The sequence below is a fragment of the Larimichthys crocea genome, chromosome IV, assembly GCF_000972845.2.
Source record: "Larimichthys crocea isolate SSNF chromosome IV, L_crocea_2.0, whole genome shotgun sequence".
NCBI lineage: Eukaryota > Metazoa > Chordata > Actinopteri > Sciaenidae > Larimichthys > Larimichthys crocea.
Genome location: NC_040014.1, coordinates 5,732,471 through 5,752,400, shown reverse-complemented (window position 1 = coordinate 5,752,400; position 19,930 = coordinate 5,732,471). Strand labels below are relative to the sequence as shown.

General features: G+C 41.5%; 3 protein-coding genes across 3 annotated transcripts; all 3 read right to left on the bottom strand.

Moving 5' to 3' along the window:
* Nucleotides 1–7,205: 7,205 nt before the first annotated feature.
* LOC104937022 (lysozyme C) lies at nucleotides 7,206–8,922 on the bottom strand. The gene is made up of 4 exons (XM_019258611.2): nucleotides 8,698–8,922; nucleotides 7,932–8,090; nucleotides 7,521–7,599; nucleotides 7,206–7,422 (listed from the first exon to the last, which is right to left on the bottom strand). The coding sequence occupies exons 1-4, from the start codon at nucleotides 8,822–8,824 to the stop codon at nucleotides 7,356–7,358; spliced, it is 432 nt and encodes a 143-aa protein (XP_019114156.1). The 5' UTR covers nucleotides 8,825–8,922; the 3' UTR covers nucleotides 7,206–7,355.
* Nucleotides 8,923–10,327: 1,405 nt separating this feature from the next.
* On the bottom strand, nucleotides 10,328–12,752 carry LOC109138459 (lysozyme C). Its single transcript, XM_019258612.2, has 4 exons — nucleotides 12,536–12,752; nucleotides 10,940–11,095; nucleotides 10,522–10,600; nucleotides 10,328–10,423 (listed from the first exon to the last, which is right to left on the bottom strand). Exons 1-4 carry the CDS (start codon nucleotides 12,660–12,662, stop codon nucleotides 10,357–10,359), a joined length of 429 nt encoding a protein of 142 aa, XP_019114157.2. The 5' UTR covers nucleotides 12,663–12,752; the 3' UTR covers nucleotides 10,328–10,356.
* Nucleotides 12,753–13,097: 345 nt separating this feature from the next.
* Nucleotides 13,098–14,871, bottom strand: LOC104935656 (lysozyme C). The gene is made up of 4 exons (XM_019258614.2): nucleotides 14,658–14,871; nucleotides 13,958–14,113; nucleotides 13,540–13,618; nucleotides 13,098–13,441 (listed from the first exon to the last, which is right to left on the bottom strand). Exons 1-4 carry the CDS (start codon nucleotides 14,782–14,784, stop codon nucleotides 13,375–13,377), a joined length of 429 nt encoding a protein of 142 aa, XP_019114159.1. The 5' UTR covers nucleotides 14,785–14,871; the 3' UTR covers nucleotides 13,098–13,374.
* Between the last annotated feature and the right edge of the window lie 5,059 nt (nucleotides 14,872–19,930).

The following is a 19,930-nucleotide window of genomic DNA, read 5'->3' as shown; positions in this document are numbered from 1 at the left end:
GGCTCAGCAGCCTCTATGGAAATACTAACAGAGGAGAAGAGACTGAAGGGGACATTTACAGAGGACATTAAGAAGAGAAAAGAGAGAGTGAACGAGCAAGAAGCCGCCAGACAAGAGGCAGTGGCTCAGGAGGTAGAGTGAGTCGCCCACTAATCAGATGATCGGTGGTTCGATCTCCGGCTCCTCCAGCCTCCTCCAGATGAGCATGGTCACGTTCTACTCCCGAAGTCTGTGCAATCGGTGTGTGAATGTTTAGCTCTTCAAACTGATGAGCATTTGGCACCTTGCATGGTAGCTAAAGCCGTGAATGTGTGTGAATCGGTGAATGATATATGTAGTGTAAAAGTGCTTTGAGTGGTCAGAAGACTAGAAAGCTGTTATATAAGTACAGTCCATTTACCATTTAAATGTGGGACTGTCTTTTAGAGGTTGGTGAGAGCTTGGTGAAATAAAAGGCTGAAAGACAGATGCCGAGCTGGGCTGACTGCTGTTGGACAAGTCAGTAATATTAGCTGCTGCTGGGTCTGCTGTTGGTGACCTGGTTGATGTTTGGCTGTGTGGGCCTTGAGGTCCTCAGCAGTATTAGTTGTTTGGCTTTGGTTGAGAACAGTAGGTGCCAGTCTATCTGAACACTGTGGTGACCAGAGTCAAAAGAACTGAAGGTTGCCTTCCTAGACATAATAGATAGCTTGCCATTGACGTTCCATCAACATAAACAGATGTGATTGGTCTTATTAGTAGAATGCTTACATGCAAAATGTATAAGGTCTACATCTGGATGACTCTTCACCATAAAGCTCATTCCAGAGGACAAAGAATGAGGATAGTAGATGAGATCAGTAAATAAGACAATCAGTGCAGATGTTGAACGAGGCTGACTAGGCAGGTGATCATGGTCCTTGGGATAGCGGGCCAGGACCTTGGGATACCAGGTGTTAACACAATATTAATAGAGATTGTGAAGGACAGAATAAATCAGTTGGACCAGCTGGCTAGAAGTTAGAATAATGAACACCAACTCATATTTTTTAGTAGAATACTAACTGGTCACCTAAACTGTGGTGGAGAAAACACATTTTTCAAATCTAGATGATAAATGAACTGTGAAGGAATACATTCCAGACGTGTCATTCAGAGAAATTAATCAGCCATGGATTTTCAAAACAGAAAAAGAAAAAAGAAGGAAAAAAATCACCTATTGTTAACAGAGGCAGCTCAGTCTTACATTATTAATGTAGATATTTGTCTGCTTACTGTTTGGTACACATGGTCCTGGTTTAAATTTTCTTCATATTTTAAAGTCATGTCATGTTTTGTTTTGGATTCACTAATCAACCACTGCAGTATAAAATAATGTATCCTGTGGCCAACTCCGTTCCTTTGAAACTTGTTCTTTTGTTATGTTTGAAAAACCCTGTCAGCCACCCACCTAACTCGTCAGCTAAGTTTAGTTGACTTCTGTCCTTTTGGACTCCTTCCACTATCTGCCCTGAGCCACCAATCTTACTCTAACTGATTTAGTCTGTCGGTTTGTGTTTGACATCTTCAGTCTGTATTGTGCAGTTTAACAACTTATCATCGAATGCCTTTGATTTCAAGGCACAAAGCTAAGGGCTCGTTGGACCTCATGCAAGAACATTTATGTAGTCTCATCCTTAACATGTCTTAGTACTTTCTGTTGAGTTTGCTTGTTTGATTATGACGTTAGATGCCAAAACACAAGCGAACTGCGTTTAGAAAAGTGATTGAAAAGGTATTGGTTTCATGCAATGAATGGAGATGAAACACCAACTCTCCCTTGCTGCTTTAGTCCAGGCAGAGCCAGCTAATGGGATGGCTAAGTTAGCTGCACAGCTAACTAGTTAACAACACCTACAATGAATGAAATTGAAATTGCCTACACACAACAACAAATGAAGCCATCCGTCCATCTTGAAACTCCATAAATCAGTGTTGCAGAGCAACCAGATGACATCAGAAAGAATACTTTGTCCATAAAATGACCCAGTTTGACCAAATCAGTGAATAAAGTTATAAAAGTTGTTTTTTTTTTTTGCTCCACAGAAACACTTCGCCTCCACTTGGTCAAAAATCCAAAAAATCAGCTCCTAAGTCCTTTCCTAACCACTTTTCCTTGACCTCAACAGAAAATGTCATGAGGTCAAGGAAAGATGTGAAGATGTTTATAAGGAGTTAGGAGAAGACGGCCACGGTGTTCAGAGAATCCGACTGCTCTTACACTTAGACTACATCATGATGTGACGGTGAATGTTATTGATTATTGATTGACTGAGTGATGATGATTGTGTTCTGTGCTAAAACTACAAAGTTCAGAAGATGGACTACAAAACGCTCATCTGAGATAGATACTAGATACTCCCTGTGCGCTCTGACCGTGTTGTTTTATGCAGAAAATATAAACGTGGACAACATGGTGAAAGATCGGACTTCATTATCTACGTCAGAATTCAAATAATAAATGATTGTCCACCTGTCACAGAAGTCAAATGAAGTGTTTGTTACACTGGTATGGTCGCTCACCATCCTGTCCACTCATATAGAAACATATAGCAAGTTATGGCAAAGATATTTGATTAACCAGCAATGGTAACTTCATGATGATCTGCGGGACGCTGCATGTCACAGTGACAAACAGTTTTTACTGTGTATGTGAACGCAGCTCCACAGTCAACAACAGAATACACTTCATGATCAAAGTTTTTACATCACATCAACACGTATGTTCATATTCACACAGGTGAGTCACCTCATGTTGAGTCTGCTACTCTCTGAATTTCCCTACTCCCTTCCCTTAAGCTGCCACTAGCCGAGTTCATTCTCCCAGTCCAGCTTCACACTGTTTTCCACAGTCCCTAATAATCTAATATTTTCTTATGAGCCTATTTAAACCGCAACAGGTCCCTATGTGGTGTGTTGAGGCTGGGGGTTGGGCTCTGTGTGCTCTCTTTGCAGGGTGGCTGAGGAGCTGGCTGCACACACCTGAGCCTGATCATCATCTGGAGCAGTGCTTAGAGGCTGACCTCCTGTGTTCTCACTGTCAAATTATCACCGCTTCATGGTAGATCGGCCTGTGTGCTTTTGTGAATTTGCTACTTGAGTTTTCCTATGGAATTACTCAACTGTGTTCTCTGCCTTCAGGATCCAGCTCTCTAGCCACCAAGCCACCCCGCAACTGCACCCTACAGCTCTAGCCTCAACCTTGCCATGTTTTCCACCTCCCTCGTTCCCTACTTGAGCTTGCCTGCCTCCACAGCCTTCCCTGTGTCAGGAGACGCCACCTCACCTCTTACCCTCAGTTTCAATAGAGATAGGGTGTGCATTTTGCACACCCTATCTCTCTCTGCTCTGTCATTACCACTGAAATAAGGCTTTGCAATATGCAATCTCTGAAATCTTGTTCGCCCAGCAATTTTCTCACATTGTTGTCCTAACTACTATTTTAAATCGGCCTAACAAGGATTTGTAAATCTTTAAGCAGATTTTTGAGTTAAGTTGGGTAAACTCCATGGATACCAGTTTGAACCAGTTTTAACGGCTCTCTGCTGAACCTGAGCAAACATCAGACATTTTCTGGATACGACAACGACAGGAGTGGGAGTCCACAACCATTTTGCTCAAGCGTGCCCGTTGGTTTTGGAGTTGAAATCCATGACGCATTGTTTTCTGCTGGATATCAGGGTTTCTTCTCTGTACTTTTCTTGTATTATCTGTTCCTTTAAATGGTGACTGAAATTGTCTCAAGTGGTCAGTGTGTCTGTAATGTTCCAAAAATCTGAAGCGTTAATGTGAGATCAGAGCTGTTTATCCAACTTATACACAGAGTTCCATTCCATTCCATTCCATTCCATTCCATTCCGTTCTTTCATCTGGTGCTTTTATCTGTTCCTTTAACCTTTTTGTTGCTATGGATACAATTTTGTTTAAATCCTTTTATTTTATTATTTTTTTAATACAATTTCTCTTCATTTTAATTTGCCTATTATATATATATATATTTATATATATATATACACAAGTCTGAAGTGAGTGGCTGGAAAATGCAATGCAGACGTGCTAAAAACTGTAATGCCCGTATTAAAATGACTGTATCTAATCTAATTGCACACACTCTTTTAATTGAATTATATTTGATTGTGTTGTGTGATGAAACACTTAGAATGAAGTGTTTATCTGTTAAGTAGTGCTGGCTGTAACTAACTTTACATCCACAAAGTCAACAGGACAGGATGAGCTGAACTTACAGTAAAAGGTGCACTGTAAAAATGGCAACTAGTAAAGTATTTGTGAAATCCAGCCATTGGAGTTGTCATGGCTTCAATGAAATGCATCATATATTGGGGAAATAGAGCTGTGTTGTGTTATAAATTACAGAGACTGTTGTGAAAGTGCTTCTAGCAAAACTGACGTTGTGCTATGTCTCTTTGTTTCAGGGGTGGATTTCATGCGGTGTAGATTTTGCAAATTCGCAAGCTCCAGTCAAGAGACCCTTCTGAAACATTTTCAACTTCATCACAGACAAGGACTCATCTGAGAGGATGCTGTTCTTAGACTTTTGTTCAGCTTTCAACACAATCATCCCCCAGCAGCTGATACAGAAACTGGACTGTCTAGGACTGAACACCTCACTGTGTAACTTGTTGCTGGACTTCTTTCTTTCTTTCTTTCTTTCTTTCTTTCTTTCTTTCTTTCTTTCTTTCTTTCTCTATTCACACGCACGCAGACAACATATTGACATCCAGTAATTATCATTAAGATTATATACCTGTGTGTGAATCAGGTCTCCCGTAGAAACTATCTAAAGCTTATTGAGGGAGCCTGTGTACATGCAGAACAAAACAAGACAATACACTATATAGAACATTAACAAACATTAGACGACAGACAACATGGTCCCCATACATACTAACAGTAGCTTTATCAGAGGTTGCAGCTCTATATATAAGAATTAATAACTTTAATTTTCAGCTTTTTCTTGAAGGTGGAGATGGATTTCACCATTTTTAGACTCTCATTGAGCTCGTTCCAGATCTGCAGACAAGCTGGCACTTTTTAGTCTTCCTTTTAGTCTTCTTTTTTCCTGAGTGATTAGATGTTTATTTCTGGTATCATATGCATCCCGAGGACCGCAAACCAGAACCAGCACACATAGTCTAGGGTTAGTTTTATGAATGATTTGATGCATCACACAGGTGCTATGATATAGATTTAAATCAGTCAGCCGGAGAAGCCAAAGCGATGAAAAAGAGGTCTTGTGGGGGCATTGTACTCTGACCATGACACAGCTCGAATAATCTTTTTTTGAAGGCTTTCTAACCTTTTCAAATAACTGGGGTAAGTGTTGCACCAAATGACATTACAATAATTAATATACGGCTCAAACAAAGTTCTATATAGAGTGAGTAGTGCAGTTAAGGGTAGATGATGTCTTATTTTAAAGAAGAGACTGATGTACTTTGCTGGATTGGATATTAAATGTTCTATATAATGTTTAAAACTTACTCGTCTATGAGGACCCAGAGGAACTTGGTAGAGCTTACTCAAAGTAATTCTTTATCATTTATTTTAAGATGTATGGGATCTCCATCTGATGCCTTTTTGTTAGAATTGAACACAATATAATTAGTCTTGCTTATATTAAGAGATAATCTATTACACTTGAACCAGATGTCCATTTTCTGTAATTCAGTGTTTAGTATTTCCTGTAGTTCAGATGTGTCGCAATGTGAAAAAAACAAATTGGTATCATCAGTAAAAATAATCTTATGGAGTGTTTCTGAAGAATTAGCAAAGTCATTAATGTAAATGATAAAGAGTAATGGCCCTAAAATTGATCCCTGGGGGACCCCATTTTTGATGTCCTTGTTTTGGGATTTTAGATTATTTAAGTTCACATACACTTGGCTACCATAAAGATAGCTTTTAAACCAGTAATGCGCCTTTCCTCTAATGAAATAATGATCAAACTTCCCCAATAGGATATTAAAGTCAACTGTGTCGAAAGCCTTCGAGAGGTCCAAGAAAATGGCAACTCCACTATCTCCCTGTTCAATATTGATCTTTTCAATAAGGTCTAGAATAGGCATATAGGTAGAACTCTTTTTCCTGAAGCCATACTGAGAACTGGAAAGAATATGCAGCTTAACAAGATATTCACTTAATCTATTGTACACCACTCTCTCAAGTACCTTGGATTGGTTGGTAAGACATAAATTGGACGATAATTACTAATATTATTTTTGTCTCCGGATTGGTTGGTTTGAGGTTCCGGAATGTTGTCAAATTCTAAAATGGTCATTTTTGGATGCGTGCTCAGCCTCTTACTCTTCACCCTGCTGACCCACGACTGCACACCAAAACACAATAGCAACCTCTTCATCAAGTTTGCGGACGACACTACCGTGGTGGGGCTCATCAACAACAATGATGAGGCACACTACAGGGACCACCATGTGTCCACCATGTGCACCTTCTACCGTGGAACCACCAAGAGCATCCTGACCAGCTGCATCACTGTGTGGTACGGCGGCTGCATCCTGCGCATAGTGAGAGCAGCTGAGAAGATCATTGGTGCCCCCCTCCCCTCTCTCCTCTGCCCCCTCCCCCCACCAAACCCTGGGCACTGCCCCCCCCCCCATTTGAGGTGCTTAACCTGTCAGCTGTAGTCTGTTTTATTAATTATCCATCTATTGAGCATTTTTCAACATACAGCAACATACATTTTGCTTGATTTATAAGGCTAAAATGTATGTTTACTCATCAGGAATATTTGTGTTGAATCTAGTAATATATGCCATTGAAGGAATATCTCTATCTATGTTTAAAGAAGGTAGAAATACATGACATTCAAGCAAGAATTTCTTTATTAGTATCACAGGATTATCCTTATTAGGTGAACAAGAAGATCCAAGTTGGCAGAACTCTTTGCAGAACTTGAAAACCTTAGTTAAGTCAACAACAGCAGGCAGAAGTTGAGAAAACTCAAAAATCTCTTGCATCATGTTGCCTTGATATTTTACGTTCTCTCAACTTTTTCTTTTTTACAGTATATATATATAATTTGCAGTTACAGTAATCAAGTAGTGGGAGAAGACATTCAGTTGCACCATATATATAGCATCTTGATGATACTGCCTTTGATCAGAAAAAAACGTGTGTCTGAGACAACTTGGTGCCATTCTTAATTCTTTACTATGACTTAAGGTCTTTTTGTTTAGTAGTAACTGTTAAACTCCTGTCACATCACACAGAAACAGCAGGAACCTTTTAATCCCCTTCATCTTAAAATGGGAGAATTTTATTATGCCGATGACACTGTCCTGTTTCCATTGTGTTGATTAAAGGCCACAATCTGCCACATAGGCACTCACGTCACGGTTCTCGCAGTGACGCCGCCAGGCCACCCTGAAACCAGACAGAAGGACGTAACTCATGTCTCCACATGTGAAGGTTTGTGCAGTGAATATGTCAGTCTGTGTGTGAGTCACATGATCAGATCTTACCAGGCTTTCATGCCGTTGGGATCCTGAACGACACGTTTGGCACAGTTGATCGCCACACTGACATCATCAGTCAGAAGCTCTGTGGAAAGAAATTCTGGATTTGAATGTTAATTTACAATATGGACAACATTTAAACTATAAACTTAACACATACATCATCATAAATAAAAAAAAACACAAGCCTCTGATCAGTTTGTTCAGTTAATATCTGGTTCTTTAGTTTCTAAATGCTCCACTATGTTCACTGGCTTGTTAACTTTGCTGTTTTTTGCTGAGCAGGGAGTGAACAGAGAGTTTATCAAAACAGAAAACCAAAATAGGAGCTGTGACAAGAACTTGTATAACAACATATGAAGAAATAAAAATCTGAAGGTAAATGTAAAATTTTGGATGTAGTGGTTCATCACTGACGGCTGCACTGGATGTGGCATGCATTTGATGAATGGATGATGCCGTCATTGCACCACCAGCGGCTGTTGATCTGGAAGATGCCGAAGTCAGTGGATCCATCAGTGTTGTGGTTGATGGCTCTGGTGTTGTAGCCTGACTCCCACTTGGACAGACAAACCCCTGCAGAAGAAACAGAACAGACCAACATGATAGACCACTAGAAAGATCAACAATCCGGTTCAGTACCCACAAGGTAAGAGTCAGGCATTTCCCTGACAGCCCGGCATGCTAATTAAGACTTTAAGATGTGGTTCACAGCTCCCTTTGTATGTGTATTTGTAAATTGTATCCAAAGAACTTGAAATTGTTTTGTCATTTTCTAGTCAGCTTTCAAAATCAAGTAGCAGATACTTTTTATTTTGTGGAATCCATCTGTTTTAGCTAGTTCCCAGAGCATAACTACCAGCCAGGGCAACCGTTCTCCTGTTTGTATGTGATAAGCTAAGCTAAGCCAGCGGCTAGTTTCATATTTAACAACTTTTTCTTGAAGTGCTCACCATGCATGTGATCTGAAGACTTGAAATGACATAACATGCTCAGCTAATCATGCATGCAGGAGAACTAGTTTACAGCATACTTGTAGCATACATATATGTGCAAAAAGTATATTTGACATTCAGTCACAAGGCTGGAATGTTCCTTATGTTGCACTGCTGTTATGAAATAAAAATACATGTAAATGAGTATTACAGTCATACAGTATCTGCAGAATGAGGCTGGTACTCACAGTTTGCCAGGCTGTAACCGTGGAAGCCGTCCAGCCCATTATCCCTCATGACTCTGGCCCATTCACAACGCTGGTAGACTTTAGCGCTGGCCAAAGTTACCAAGAGCAGAAACACCAGAGACCTCATGATGGACTCTCTGCTGGAGCGAATGTTTCCACAACTGCTGCTAAATCTCCTTTTATAGTTCAGGAGCTCAGCTGAAACTGTTGTGGTTGCTCTGGTTCACATTAACTCCCTATTTTTTTTTGAATGTCCTCCAGTTTCAACAAAGGTGTCGAAAGAGGAGGTTTTTGTGTTTGAACTTTGATTTGCAGGTGGAGTGTGTTAACATTGAGCTTGTACACACTGATGTGAAGGACAAGGACAGTGTGAAGTCCAGGTGGAACACTGACACACATTCATCTGTGCAGTGATAAAAAAAAGCGATAAAAAGAAAGCCATGACAGATTTCTGCTGATCTAAGTCTCCAAACTGACTTTAAAAAGCTTTCCAGCTGTCTGATCAGACAGAGTTTGTTAAAGAATGACTGTGGCTGCTTTGTGTTTTTATCATATTCACTCAGCAGCTGAATGCTGTTTGTTTTGACTCTTGGTCAGTCTGAACAAATATTATGAAAGAGTGGAGTTTTTCTCTGTGTCAGTCTGGACCATGGTGGCTCAACTTTGAACAGCAACATTGTTTTGAGATTGGGGTTAAGTTTTACTTTATTTTTATGAAAATTAACACGCCCAATATGGCAACACTGTTTCAACAGTTATATTAAGGATTAAAACATCATTAACATGGGCAAAATGTTTGTTCAGTAAAAATAACTCCACTGTGTGTCTTCTGTCCTTGTGTTGCTTGGACATAGTATTATCCTGCTGAATGCTGCTGAATGTGATAGAAAATACTCTGTACAGTTTGTACTTATTCCCACTGACAGGACAGATCCACCTGTGGTCTGTCTGCCATTCAGATCTATTATCTGTATTTAGATAGCGTCTTTCTTTTCACAGGCGGACTTGAGCTGGAGGTATTCACCAACCTTATATATATATATATATATTATATATATATATATATATATATATAATATATATATATAATATAAACATGCATCTGAGAATAACTTCTAGATGTCTCTTCCAATTTTAGATTTAATACTTCAGTATGTCTCCAGAAGCCCTTTAGTTTAGTAGTGTATGCATCAGAGCAGGTGTGCAAAAAATATGGGACAAAGGCTTCCATATTGATTCATAGAAACGTGCATTTCATTTTTCAATACGGGACCAACCTTATCATCAGGAGACCAACCATAAGGGTATTTTTTCAATCAGGGAGACTTGTTTGACATTTTTATTTTGTACAGTATGCTGAGCTGTCATGTTGTGCGCACAACCGCAAGAGGGTGAGAGCGGCACTTATAAGCCCTGGGTGTTTCTGCGTAAAGCGGCTTGTTTCAGACAGTGGATGAACTGAGAGGCTGCACAAAGGAGCAGTGAATTGTGAGTGAATGATGCAAAGCACTCTAACGAGTCCCACACTATTAATAACAGACTGGAAATGAGCAGAACAGGTATCCTTTTACAGTTAAGCAACATGACTGTAAAGACTGGAAGTGGAGAACTCTTCATAGTTTGAACACAGATGCTGATGACACTGTCCTGTTGTGTTGATTAAAGGCCACATCCTGCCACATAGGAGCTCAGGTCACGGTTCTCGCAGTGACGCCGCCAGGCCACCCTGAAACCAGACAGAAGGACGTAACTCATGTCTCCACATGTGAAGGTTTGTGCAGTGAATATGTCAGTCTGTATGTGAGTCACATGATCAGATCTTACCAGGCTCCGATGCCGTTGGGATCCCGAACGACACGTTTGGCACAGTTGATCGCCACGCTGACATCATCAGTCAGAAGCTCTGTGGAAAAAATAAATTATGGGTTTAAATGGTAGTTTGTGGACAGCCTTGGAAACATCAATAGGATATGACATAACATAATAAGTGAGAAACCAATCCTCTCAAAAGCTCAATTCTAATCATTTGATTCTGTAAATATCTTTCTCTTCAGTTATTAAATGCTCCATTTTGTTCACTAGCTTGTCATTAACTTTGTCCGCTGTATTTTGCTGAGCAGGTACTGAACAGTGGGTCATTCAGAGACACAACAGGAGTTGTGACAAGAACTTGCTCAACGACATAAAATGTAATGAAATCAGAGTGTAGTTAAAATTTTGGATGTAGTGGGTCATCACTGACGGCTGCACTGGATGTTGCATCCATTTGATGTAGGGGTGCCATTATTGCACCACCAGCGGCTGTTGATCTGGAAGATGCCATAGTCAGTGGATCCATCAGTGTTGCGGTTGGTTTCTCTGGTGTTGTAGTCTGACTCCCACTTGGACAGACAAACCCCTGCAGAGGAAGCAGAACAGACCAACATCCATCGGCCAACTGCAATATCAGCGGCTGTTGTCCTGAGATCTCTGTGTCTACAAACACTGGTGATCCTGGATAACAACCGGTATCATGAAGCTACGGTGGCTGGGACCCACCATTGCTGCAAATAAAAGAAACGCCGCCGCAAATAAAACAACAACGATGCATGAGAGAGAGATGAGAGAGAGAGAGACAGAGAGAGAGAGAGAGAGAGATGAGAGAGAGAGAGACAGAGAGAGAGAGAGAGAGAGAGAGAGAGGGAATGAAGTGGAGGATGTGTATTGTTAGCTTTGAGTAAGAGAAGTACAAGTACAGTCACATAGAGACAGTGAACACTTATCTTTTCATTTACTTCTTAATTCGTTTTTTCTTCTTATTTCTCTCTCTCTCTCTCTCTCTCTCTCTCTCTCTCTCTGTCCTCTTCTTCTCTCACATAAAAAACACTGGTGCACCGGCATTAATAGTCCCCGGTAATTCACTTCCGTTGTGGCTTTTTTTAATTTGCATCGTTGTTGTTTTATTTGCAGCGGCTTTTCTTTTTATTTGCAGCAATGGCGGGTCCCAGCCACCGCATGTCGTTAATCGCAACATTACTAGACACAGAATCAGAACCATGAATGAATCCAACAGAACAGAAGCAGCAGAAACCAAACATGTTCATATACAGACTGTATGCACATTTAGACAGGAAGTGGAGTTAGTTAGTAAGAGCCTTGCTATTTTTTCTCTTTTTTTTAATGAATGCCTTCGATCCCAGTTGAATGAATTTCATCCCTGCTGCTCACCTTACAATACGATCATATAAAATATCAGCTGTTAATTAGATTCTAATGTAACAAATATAATTCTAACTTAATGTTCACTCTAATTTTTTCAAGCAAGAGTGTTGTGGGGGAAAACAATCCTTTGCATATTTGTGACACTAACCTCACATTTTCTTTCAGTGTCCTCCAGTTTCAACAGAGGTGTTGACAGAGGTGTTTTTTGTGTTTGAACTTTGATTTGCAGGCAGAGTTTGTTAATGTTGAGATCACACACACATTGATGTGAAGGACAGTGTGAAGTCCAGGTGGAACACTGGAACACAATCTGTCATTCAGTGATATTGCTGCTCACCTTATAATAAAATTATATGAAATGACATTATAATGCAACAAAATATAATCCTGACTTGATGTTCACTCTGATTAGTCTAAGCAAGAGTGTGCACCCAAATATATCTAATTGCAAGTTTAAAAAAAAGTGACAACTAAGTTCTTACCATATTTGTAGCATACATATATGTGCATAAACATAATATGACATTAAGTGACTAGGCTGGAATGTTCCTTATGTTGCACTGCTGTTATGGAATAAAAATACATGTAAATGAGTATTACAGTCATACAGTATCTGCAGAATGAGGCTGGTACTCACAGTTGGCCAGGCTGTGACCACGGTAGCCGTCCATTCCATGATTCTTCAGGATTCGGGCCCATTCACAACGCTGGTAGACTTTAGCGCTGGCCAAAGTTACCAAGAGCAGAAACACCAGAGACCTCATGATGGACTCTCTGCTGGAGCGAATGTTTCCACAACTGCTGCTAAATCTCCTTTTATAGTTCAGGAGCTCAGCTGAAACTGTTGTGGTTGCTCTGGTTCACATTAACTCCTTATTTTCTTTGAATGTCCTCCAGTTTCAACAAAGGTGTTTGAACTTTGATTTGCAGGTGGAGTGTGTTAACACTGAGCTTGTACACACTGATGTGAAGGACAAGGACAGTGTGAAGTCCAGGTGGAACACTGACACACATTCATCTGTGCAGTGATAAAAAAGCAATAAAAAGAAAGCCATGACAGATTTCTGCTGATCTAAAGAATGACTGTGGCTGCTTTGTGTTTTTATCATATTCACTCAGCAGCTGAATGCTGTTTGTTTTGACTCTTGGTCAGTCTGAACAAATACAACATGACTGTAAAGACTGGAAGTGGACAACTCTTCATAGTTTGAACACAGAATCAACATTTTAATCAGGTTTTGAAAAGAGCACAATGACATCAGATTCAAGTTGAAATCAGCACATTTCTGTTCACTCACTACATCTATTAAATCAAGTGAAGTATAAACTAAATACATTGAAAGTAAAGATCTGATTTCACTTGATTTGAGAATAATCTGTTTTAGTAACTGCGTGTTACAGCAGAAACCTTTTAATCCCCTTCAGCTGAAGCTGGAAGAATTTTTTTATGCTGATGACACTGTCCTGTTGTGTTGATTAAAGGCCACATCCTGCCACATAGGAGCTCAGGTCACGGTTCTCGCAGTGACGCCGCCAGGCCACCCTGAAACCAGACAGAAGGACGTAACTCATGTCTCCACATGTGAAGGTTTGTGCAGTGAATATGTCAGTCTGTATGTGAGTCACATGATCAGATCTTACCAGGCTCCGATGCCGTTGGGATCCCGAACGACACGTTTGGCACAGTTGATCGCCACGCTGACATCATCAGTCAGAAGCTCTTTGGAAAAAATAAATTATGGGTTTAAATGGTAGTTTGTGGACAGCCTTGGAAACATCAATAGGATATGACATAACATAATAAGTGAGAAACCAATCCTCTCAAAAGCTCAATTCTAATCATTTGATTCTGTAAATATCTTTCTCTTCAGTTATTAAATGCTCCATTTTGTTCACTAGCTTGTCATTAACTTTGTCCGCTGTATTTTGCTGAGCAGGTACTGAACAGTGGGTCATTCAGAGACACAACAGGAGTTGTGACAAGAACTTGCTCAACGACATAAAATGTAATGAAATCAGAGTGTAGTTAAAATTTTGGATGTAGTGGGTCATCACTGACGGCTGCACTGGATGTGGCATGCATTTGATGTAGGGGTGCCATTATTGCACCACCAGCGGCTGTTGATCTGGAAGATGCCATAGTCAGTGGATCCATCAGTGTTGTGGTTGATGGCTCTGGTGTTGTAGTCTGACTCCCACTTGGACAGACAAACCCCTGCAGAGGAAACAGAACAGACCAACATCCATCAGCCAACTGCAATATCAGCGGCTGTTGTCCTGAGATCTCTGTGTCTACAAACACTGCCGATGCAAATAAAAAAAGCCACAACTGAAGTGAATTACCGGGGACTATTATTGCCGGTGCACCAGTGTTTTTTATGAGAGAAGAAGAGGACAGAGAGAGAGAGAGATAGAGAGCGAGAGAGAGAGAGAGAGAGAGAGAGAGAGAGAGGAGAAATTAGAAGAAAAATGAATGAACAAGTAAATGAAAAGGTAAGTGTTTGTATCTAGTGTTTGTAGTGTGTCTTCTTCTTATTTCTCTCTCTCTCTCTTTCTCTCTTGGTCCTCTTATTCTTCTCTCACATAAAAAACACAGCACCGACCATATTTGTAGCATACATATATGTGCATAAACATAATATGACATTAAGTGACTAGGTTAGAATGTTCCTTATGTTGCACTGCTGTTTATGGAATAAAAATACATGTAAATGAGTATTACAGTCATACAGTATCTGCAGAATGAGGCTGGTACTCACAGTTTGCCAGGCTGTGACCATAGTAGCCGTCCATTCCATGATTCTTCAGGATTCGGGCCCATTCACAACGCTGGTAGACTTTAGCGCTGGCCAAAGTTACCAAGAGCAGAAACACCAGAGACCTCATGATGGACTCTCTGCTGGAGCGAATGTTTCCACAACTGCTGCTAAATCTCCTTTTATAGTTCAGGAGCTCAGCTGAAACCGTTGTGGTTGCTCTGGTTCACATTAACTCCTTATTTTCTTTGAATGTCTTCCAGTTTCAACAAAGGTGTTAGAAGAGGTGGTTTTGTGTTTGAACTTTGATTTGCAGGTGGAGTGTGTTAACATTGAGGTTGTGCACACTCATGTGAAGGACAAAGACAGTAAAGTCCAGGTGGAACACTGGCACATATTCATCTGTGCAGTGATAAAAAAGCGATAAAAAGAAAAGCTGCTAATGGAAAACAAAGCAATCTCTCATGATGATAAGGTTACCAGAAAGAGTGAAATCTTAAGTCATTGGGGTGGACCAACGGGAATGGAGGGCATCCACTTGTTGTATTTGTATTAGTAGTATGTGGCATTCTATGTCTCATTAAATTCTTTGGGTTTAGTAGAGTATGCATCAGATCAGAGTGTACATGAACATACAGGACATTACATACATACAACATACACAACACTTTGAATGATCGAATATAGCAAAGACCCCATCATCACATCATCATATTCTGACGGGCTGGTAAAGTTGTGATTAATTTAGGAAACCCACTGACTGAAGATCTGGGTGATGAAGAGTGGACGAGTTCAACCTAGGCACTGAACATGATGAACTGGAGGTGAATGTGGTCACAGTGATTTTGAATTATGATTCATTTGAATTCTTTTAACTTCTGAATTTTGGTAAACAGTCAGCGTCGCCCCTCCCTACACGCAGAACACGTGCTGTGCGTAGGGCGCTGCGATCCATGGGGCCCCATTTTACGCAAAGAGACTCTGCAAATGCGCAAAGGATGCGCATCGCTGGCGTGAGGCATGCGAGTAATCTGACACGCATGTCTTGCCGCAATGATTGACAGCACGCAGCATCTGACCAATCAGCGGTCAGATGCGCTGACAGGCAGTTGCGCTGACGGCAATATGAATCGGGAGCAAGCAAAAGAAAGAAAAAGTCAAAACAAGAGTAGGCTCGTGCTTCACTTGAAGGTGGGTATGTTGTTGAAAAAATATAAAAATCTAAATAAAATTCTGCTTAGGGCCCCAATTTGGCCAGGTAGGGCCCTGTATGGCGACTAACATACTGCATACACCTTCTCCTTCACAACGGAGGTGGCGCATGAGGAAGCGCTGAAACGCTGAAACGCTGAAACGCACCCATAACCCTGCCCAAAACCTTTCTGCATCCAACGGGATGGGTGATGAAGGTACATAATGGCCCCAGTATTAGCCAGATGGACCCGCAAAGCCCCAGCTTTGTGAAGCCTAGTAAGCATCCATAAACCTGCAAATCTTAGTTGGCAGGTGATCTTGTCCCACGGCCATGCCCTCTCTAAGACCACTGGACTTTAAAGCTAATTTGACATAGTGCCAGGTGATATATAGGGGCCTCAGAATTTTTGGCATATTCTATGGCTGAGAAGCTCACAGATATACAGGCTGATGAGTATGGAAAGCAAGGGTTGACAGTGAATATCGTTCATCCTAATCCTAAACCTTATCTCATTTAGGCAGTTTGATTGCCATATTCCATGTAGCTGTCAGTACTTCAATACAGCCACCAGATGTTGCTGAATAGTCACAGCTCTCACCATAGGAAGTCGGTCTTGTTAGTCTTGCTGGATTAAAATGGCTGCTGAGAACCTTCACTAAGTAACTAAAATCTGCTGTTTTTGGCAAAAATAACACACACACACACACACACACACACACACACAAACTGAAATATTTTGGCAAGAACGTGGATTTATTTCAGTGTGACTGTAAATACATTTCTCTGGAAATAGTGGAGATTGTATTTTCCCAACTGTGGTACTGTAGGTTTAGGGTCATTCAACTTTGCAGTGATAATATGCATGTTATTTGGGCTGATGAGAGGATTATCTCAGATCTTTTGATGATGACTTGCTCTTATATTTATGACATTTATATTTGTACAGCTTTACTGTTAAAATACTTTAAATAAAACATAGTTTGGATAACACAGATTGTGAAACCTGAAGATTGCACATTTTCAAAAGAGTAAAACATTTATATATCTTCTATTCAAATAAACTTTAATCTTCCATCGTGATTTTTTTTTTACTTCATCACATGTGTGGATCCTGTGCCAGGTCTGGCAAGGTTGACTAAATGAATAGAACATTTATACCAAAAATCTTCCCTCAGAATATAACTGACCTCCAGAGAGCTGAAGTGCTTCTGTAAAGTTTAGAATAGTTAGAAAAATGCTGAGGTCAGTTTTAATGGTCAGAACATTTTGTTAAGTAGACTAAACGCAATTTTTAGTAAAGAAAGGCTATTTCTTTAAAAGGAAAAAGGTGTGTGTGTGTGTGTGTGTGTGTGTGTGTGTGTGTGCAAACACTGTGATGTCAGTGTTTACCTTTAATCGTTGCTACTCTTATCACCTTGTTTTTTATCACAGTATCATTGTGAGTCACGCTGCTTGTTCTCCTGAGCGTCTCATGGCATCAACACTTTGCATAAAGTTAGAAAACTCTGCACATTTTATCATACAGAGCTAATCACACTCATAATGGAGTTCCTGAACTCCATTTACTGCTCTAACTCTATCCATTCTCCTGCTACGCTGTGTTTTTCAGACTCTTCTTCATCAAAACGCACTCACTCGCTCTCCTCTCTCGCCGTCTCATCTGAAACCTGAAACAGGCAGAGAATGCAATTAATCAACCGACCGAGCAAAGGCAGTCGGATCAATTAAGCTGCATAAAGAGGTAAGAGATGAGAACAGATCAATCTGAGTCAGAGAGAGAGTGAACCTGAGGAGATGTTGAAGACAGTGTAAACAATGATGGAGCACGGATTCAGGTTTAAGATACGACCGTGAACGTTTCACAGCACTCCAAAGAAGAAAAGACTTTTCCTGTTGAGCTGTTTAATTCATTTCATCCCATTTAGTTATCAGTTGAAACATTACAAGTCAGTTTTATTTTTACTACATGGAGTTACAAGTTTTAAGCATGGGACAGCGCAGAAAAGCGAGAACAGTTTTGTAAGAGCAACGTAATTGCCTCAAACAACGTCTTTATAATATTATTTACAGAGACCCAATGATTCCCACCATGAGCAAACACCTGGTGACAGTAGCAAGAAAAAACTTCCTTTAAGAGGCAGAAACGTTGAGCATAACTCAGGTGGACGGCCATCTGCTGCGACTGGCGTTTAGAAAGCAAGAGGGGGAGGGTAAAGGAGAGGATGGATGGATAGGTAGATCCTCGATCTCAGCTGAGCCACCATCCATGAGAACCTGCAGAAAAAAAGAGCTCAGTGCATCAGAGAAGACACCTAAGAGCAGGCCCCCCTGTGTACCTGTGTGGGTGTGTGCTTTGGGACGTGCTTTACGGTAACGTATTGTGTCACTTCCGGTTATCGGTGCCACGGTGCTCTCTGCTCTGCTCACCTGAACAGATTTTCGTATATTTCTCACATCAGCGATTATCTACTTATCTCTGCACTATCCTTAGACTTGTTCTGTCTGTGCACGAACAGGTCTCTTAACTTTAGTAACCACTATCTGATAGTTTCACCAGTTTCTGTTAGCCACACTAACTAGCCTAGCTATAGCAATGGCTTCTCTCTCCTCTCCTCCTCTCTCCTCTCCTCCTCTCTCCTCTCCTCTCCTGCTCTCTCCTCTCCTCTGCTCTCTCCTCTCCTCCTCTCTCCTCTCCTCCTCTCCTGCTCTCTCCTCTCCTCCTCTCTCCTCTCCTCTCTCCTCTCCTGCTCTCTCCTCTCCTCTGCTCTCTCCTCTCCTCCTCTCTCCTCTCCTCTGCTCTCTCCTCTCCTGCTCTCTCCTCTCCTCTGCTCTCTCCTCTCCTCCTCTCTCCTCTCCTCTGCTCTCTCCTCTCCTCTGCTCTCTCCTCTCCTCCTCTCTCCTCTCCTCTGCTCTCTCCTCTCCTCTGCTCTCTCCTCTCCTCCTCTCTCCTCTCCTGCTCTCTCCTGTCCTGTGTGCCACATGTTCAGTTACTCCTCGTCCTCCTTTAGTGATAACGGTACTTGAAATAAATGTAGTTTATTTGTAGCTTTGGAGGCGAGGGTCAGTGAGTTAGAGGCACGGTACCGCACCACCGAACAGTCAGTAGCTCAGATAATTAGCCAGTCCCCTGTAGCCGGTGTGGTACAGCCGCAGGTAGCTTCAGTTAGCCGTCCCCCGGTAGTTCCCGAGCAGCCGGGAGGCTGGGTGACTGTTCGAAGGAGGCATAGCCCCAAACTGAAGCCCACGGTACACCACCAACCGCTCCACGTTTCAAACAGATTTTCCCCGCTCAGCGACACACCCGCTGAGAGGCCAACTCTGGTCATTGGCAGCTCCATAGTCCGAAACGTGAAGTTAGCGACACCGGGGGCCATAGTTAAATGCATCCCGGGGGCCAGAGCGGGCGACGTCAAATCTTTTTTAAAACTGCTGGCTAAAGATAAACGTAAATACAGTAAGATTGTTATTCACGTCGGCGGTAGCGACACGCCAACTTCATAGCTGTCGTACGCACGTTTCTACAGCTATTGTTCCTTTGGCGACACTTAGAGGTGACGCTGGGAAACTGTTAATAATGTGAAAACAAGTAGTCATCAGAGTGATGTGCACATCAGAGACACACTTATGAACAATTAACACACCCACGTGTTTGCAATTATATAAGTGGATATAAAAGCATGCGCAATGTGATGAAGAAAATGATATTAACAATGGCAGCGTTAGCGTTGTTAGAGGACCTTGCAAATGGTGCAATCCGCCATGAGCGAGTATTTAAGGAACGCGAGGATTTACTTGCAAACAATGATAATTGGCTCATAAGCCGATTTCGGTTACAAAGGCCAGTGTAACTGGAGTTGTGCGCAGAGCTGCAGCCGGCCCTAGAGCGCAACGGGGGCTGGTGAGTAGCCCGGGGTTGTGCTGACTACGCTGGGGTTCCTGGCATCAGCGGCATTCCAGAGGGAGCTGACCGATCGGTCAGGAGTGTGCCAGTCAACCCTGAGCCGAGCCATGGCAGCTGTGTGGAACGGAATCATCCGAATGTCTTCCTGGAACATCAGATTCCCATACAATGCTGTTGAAC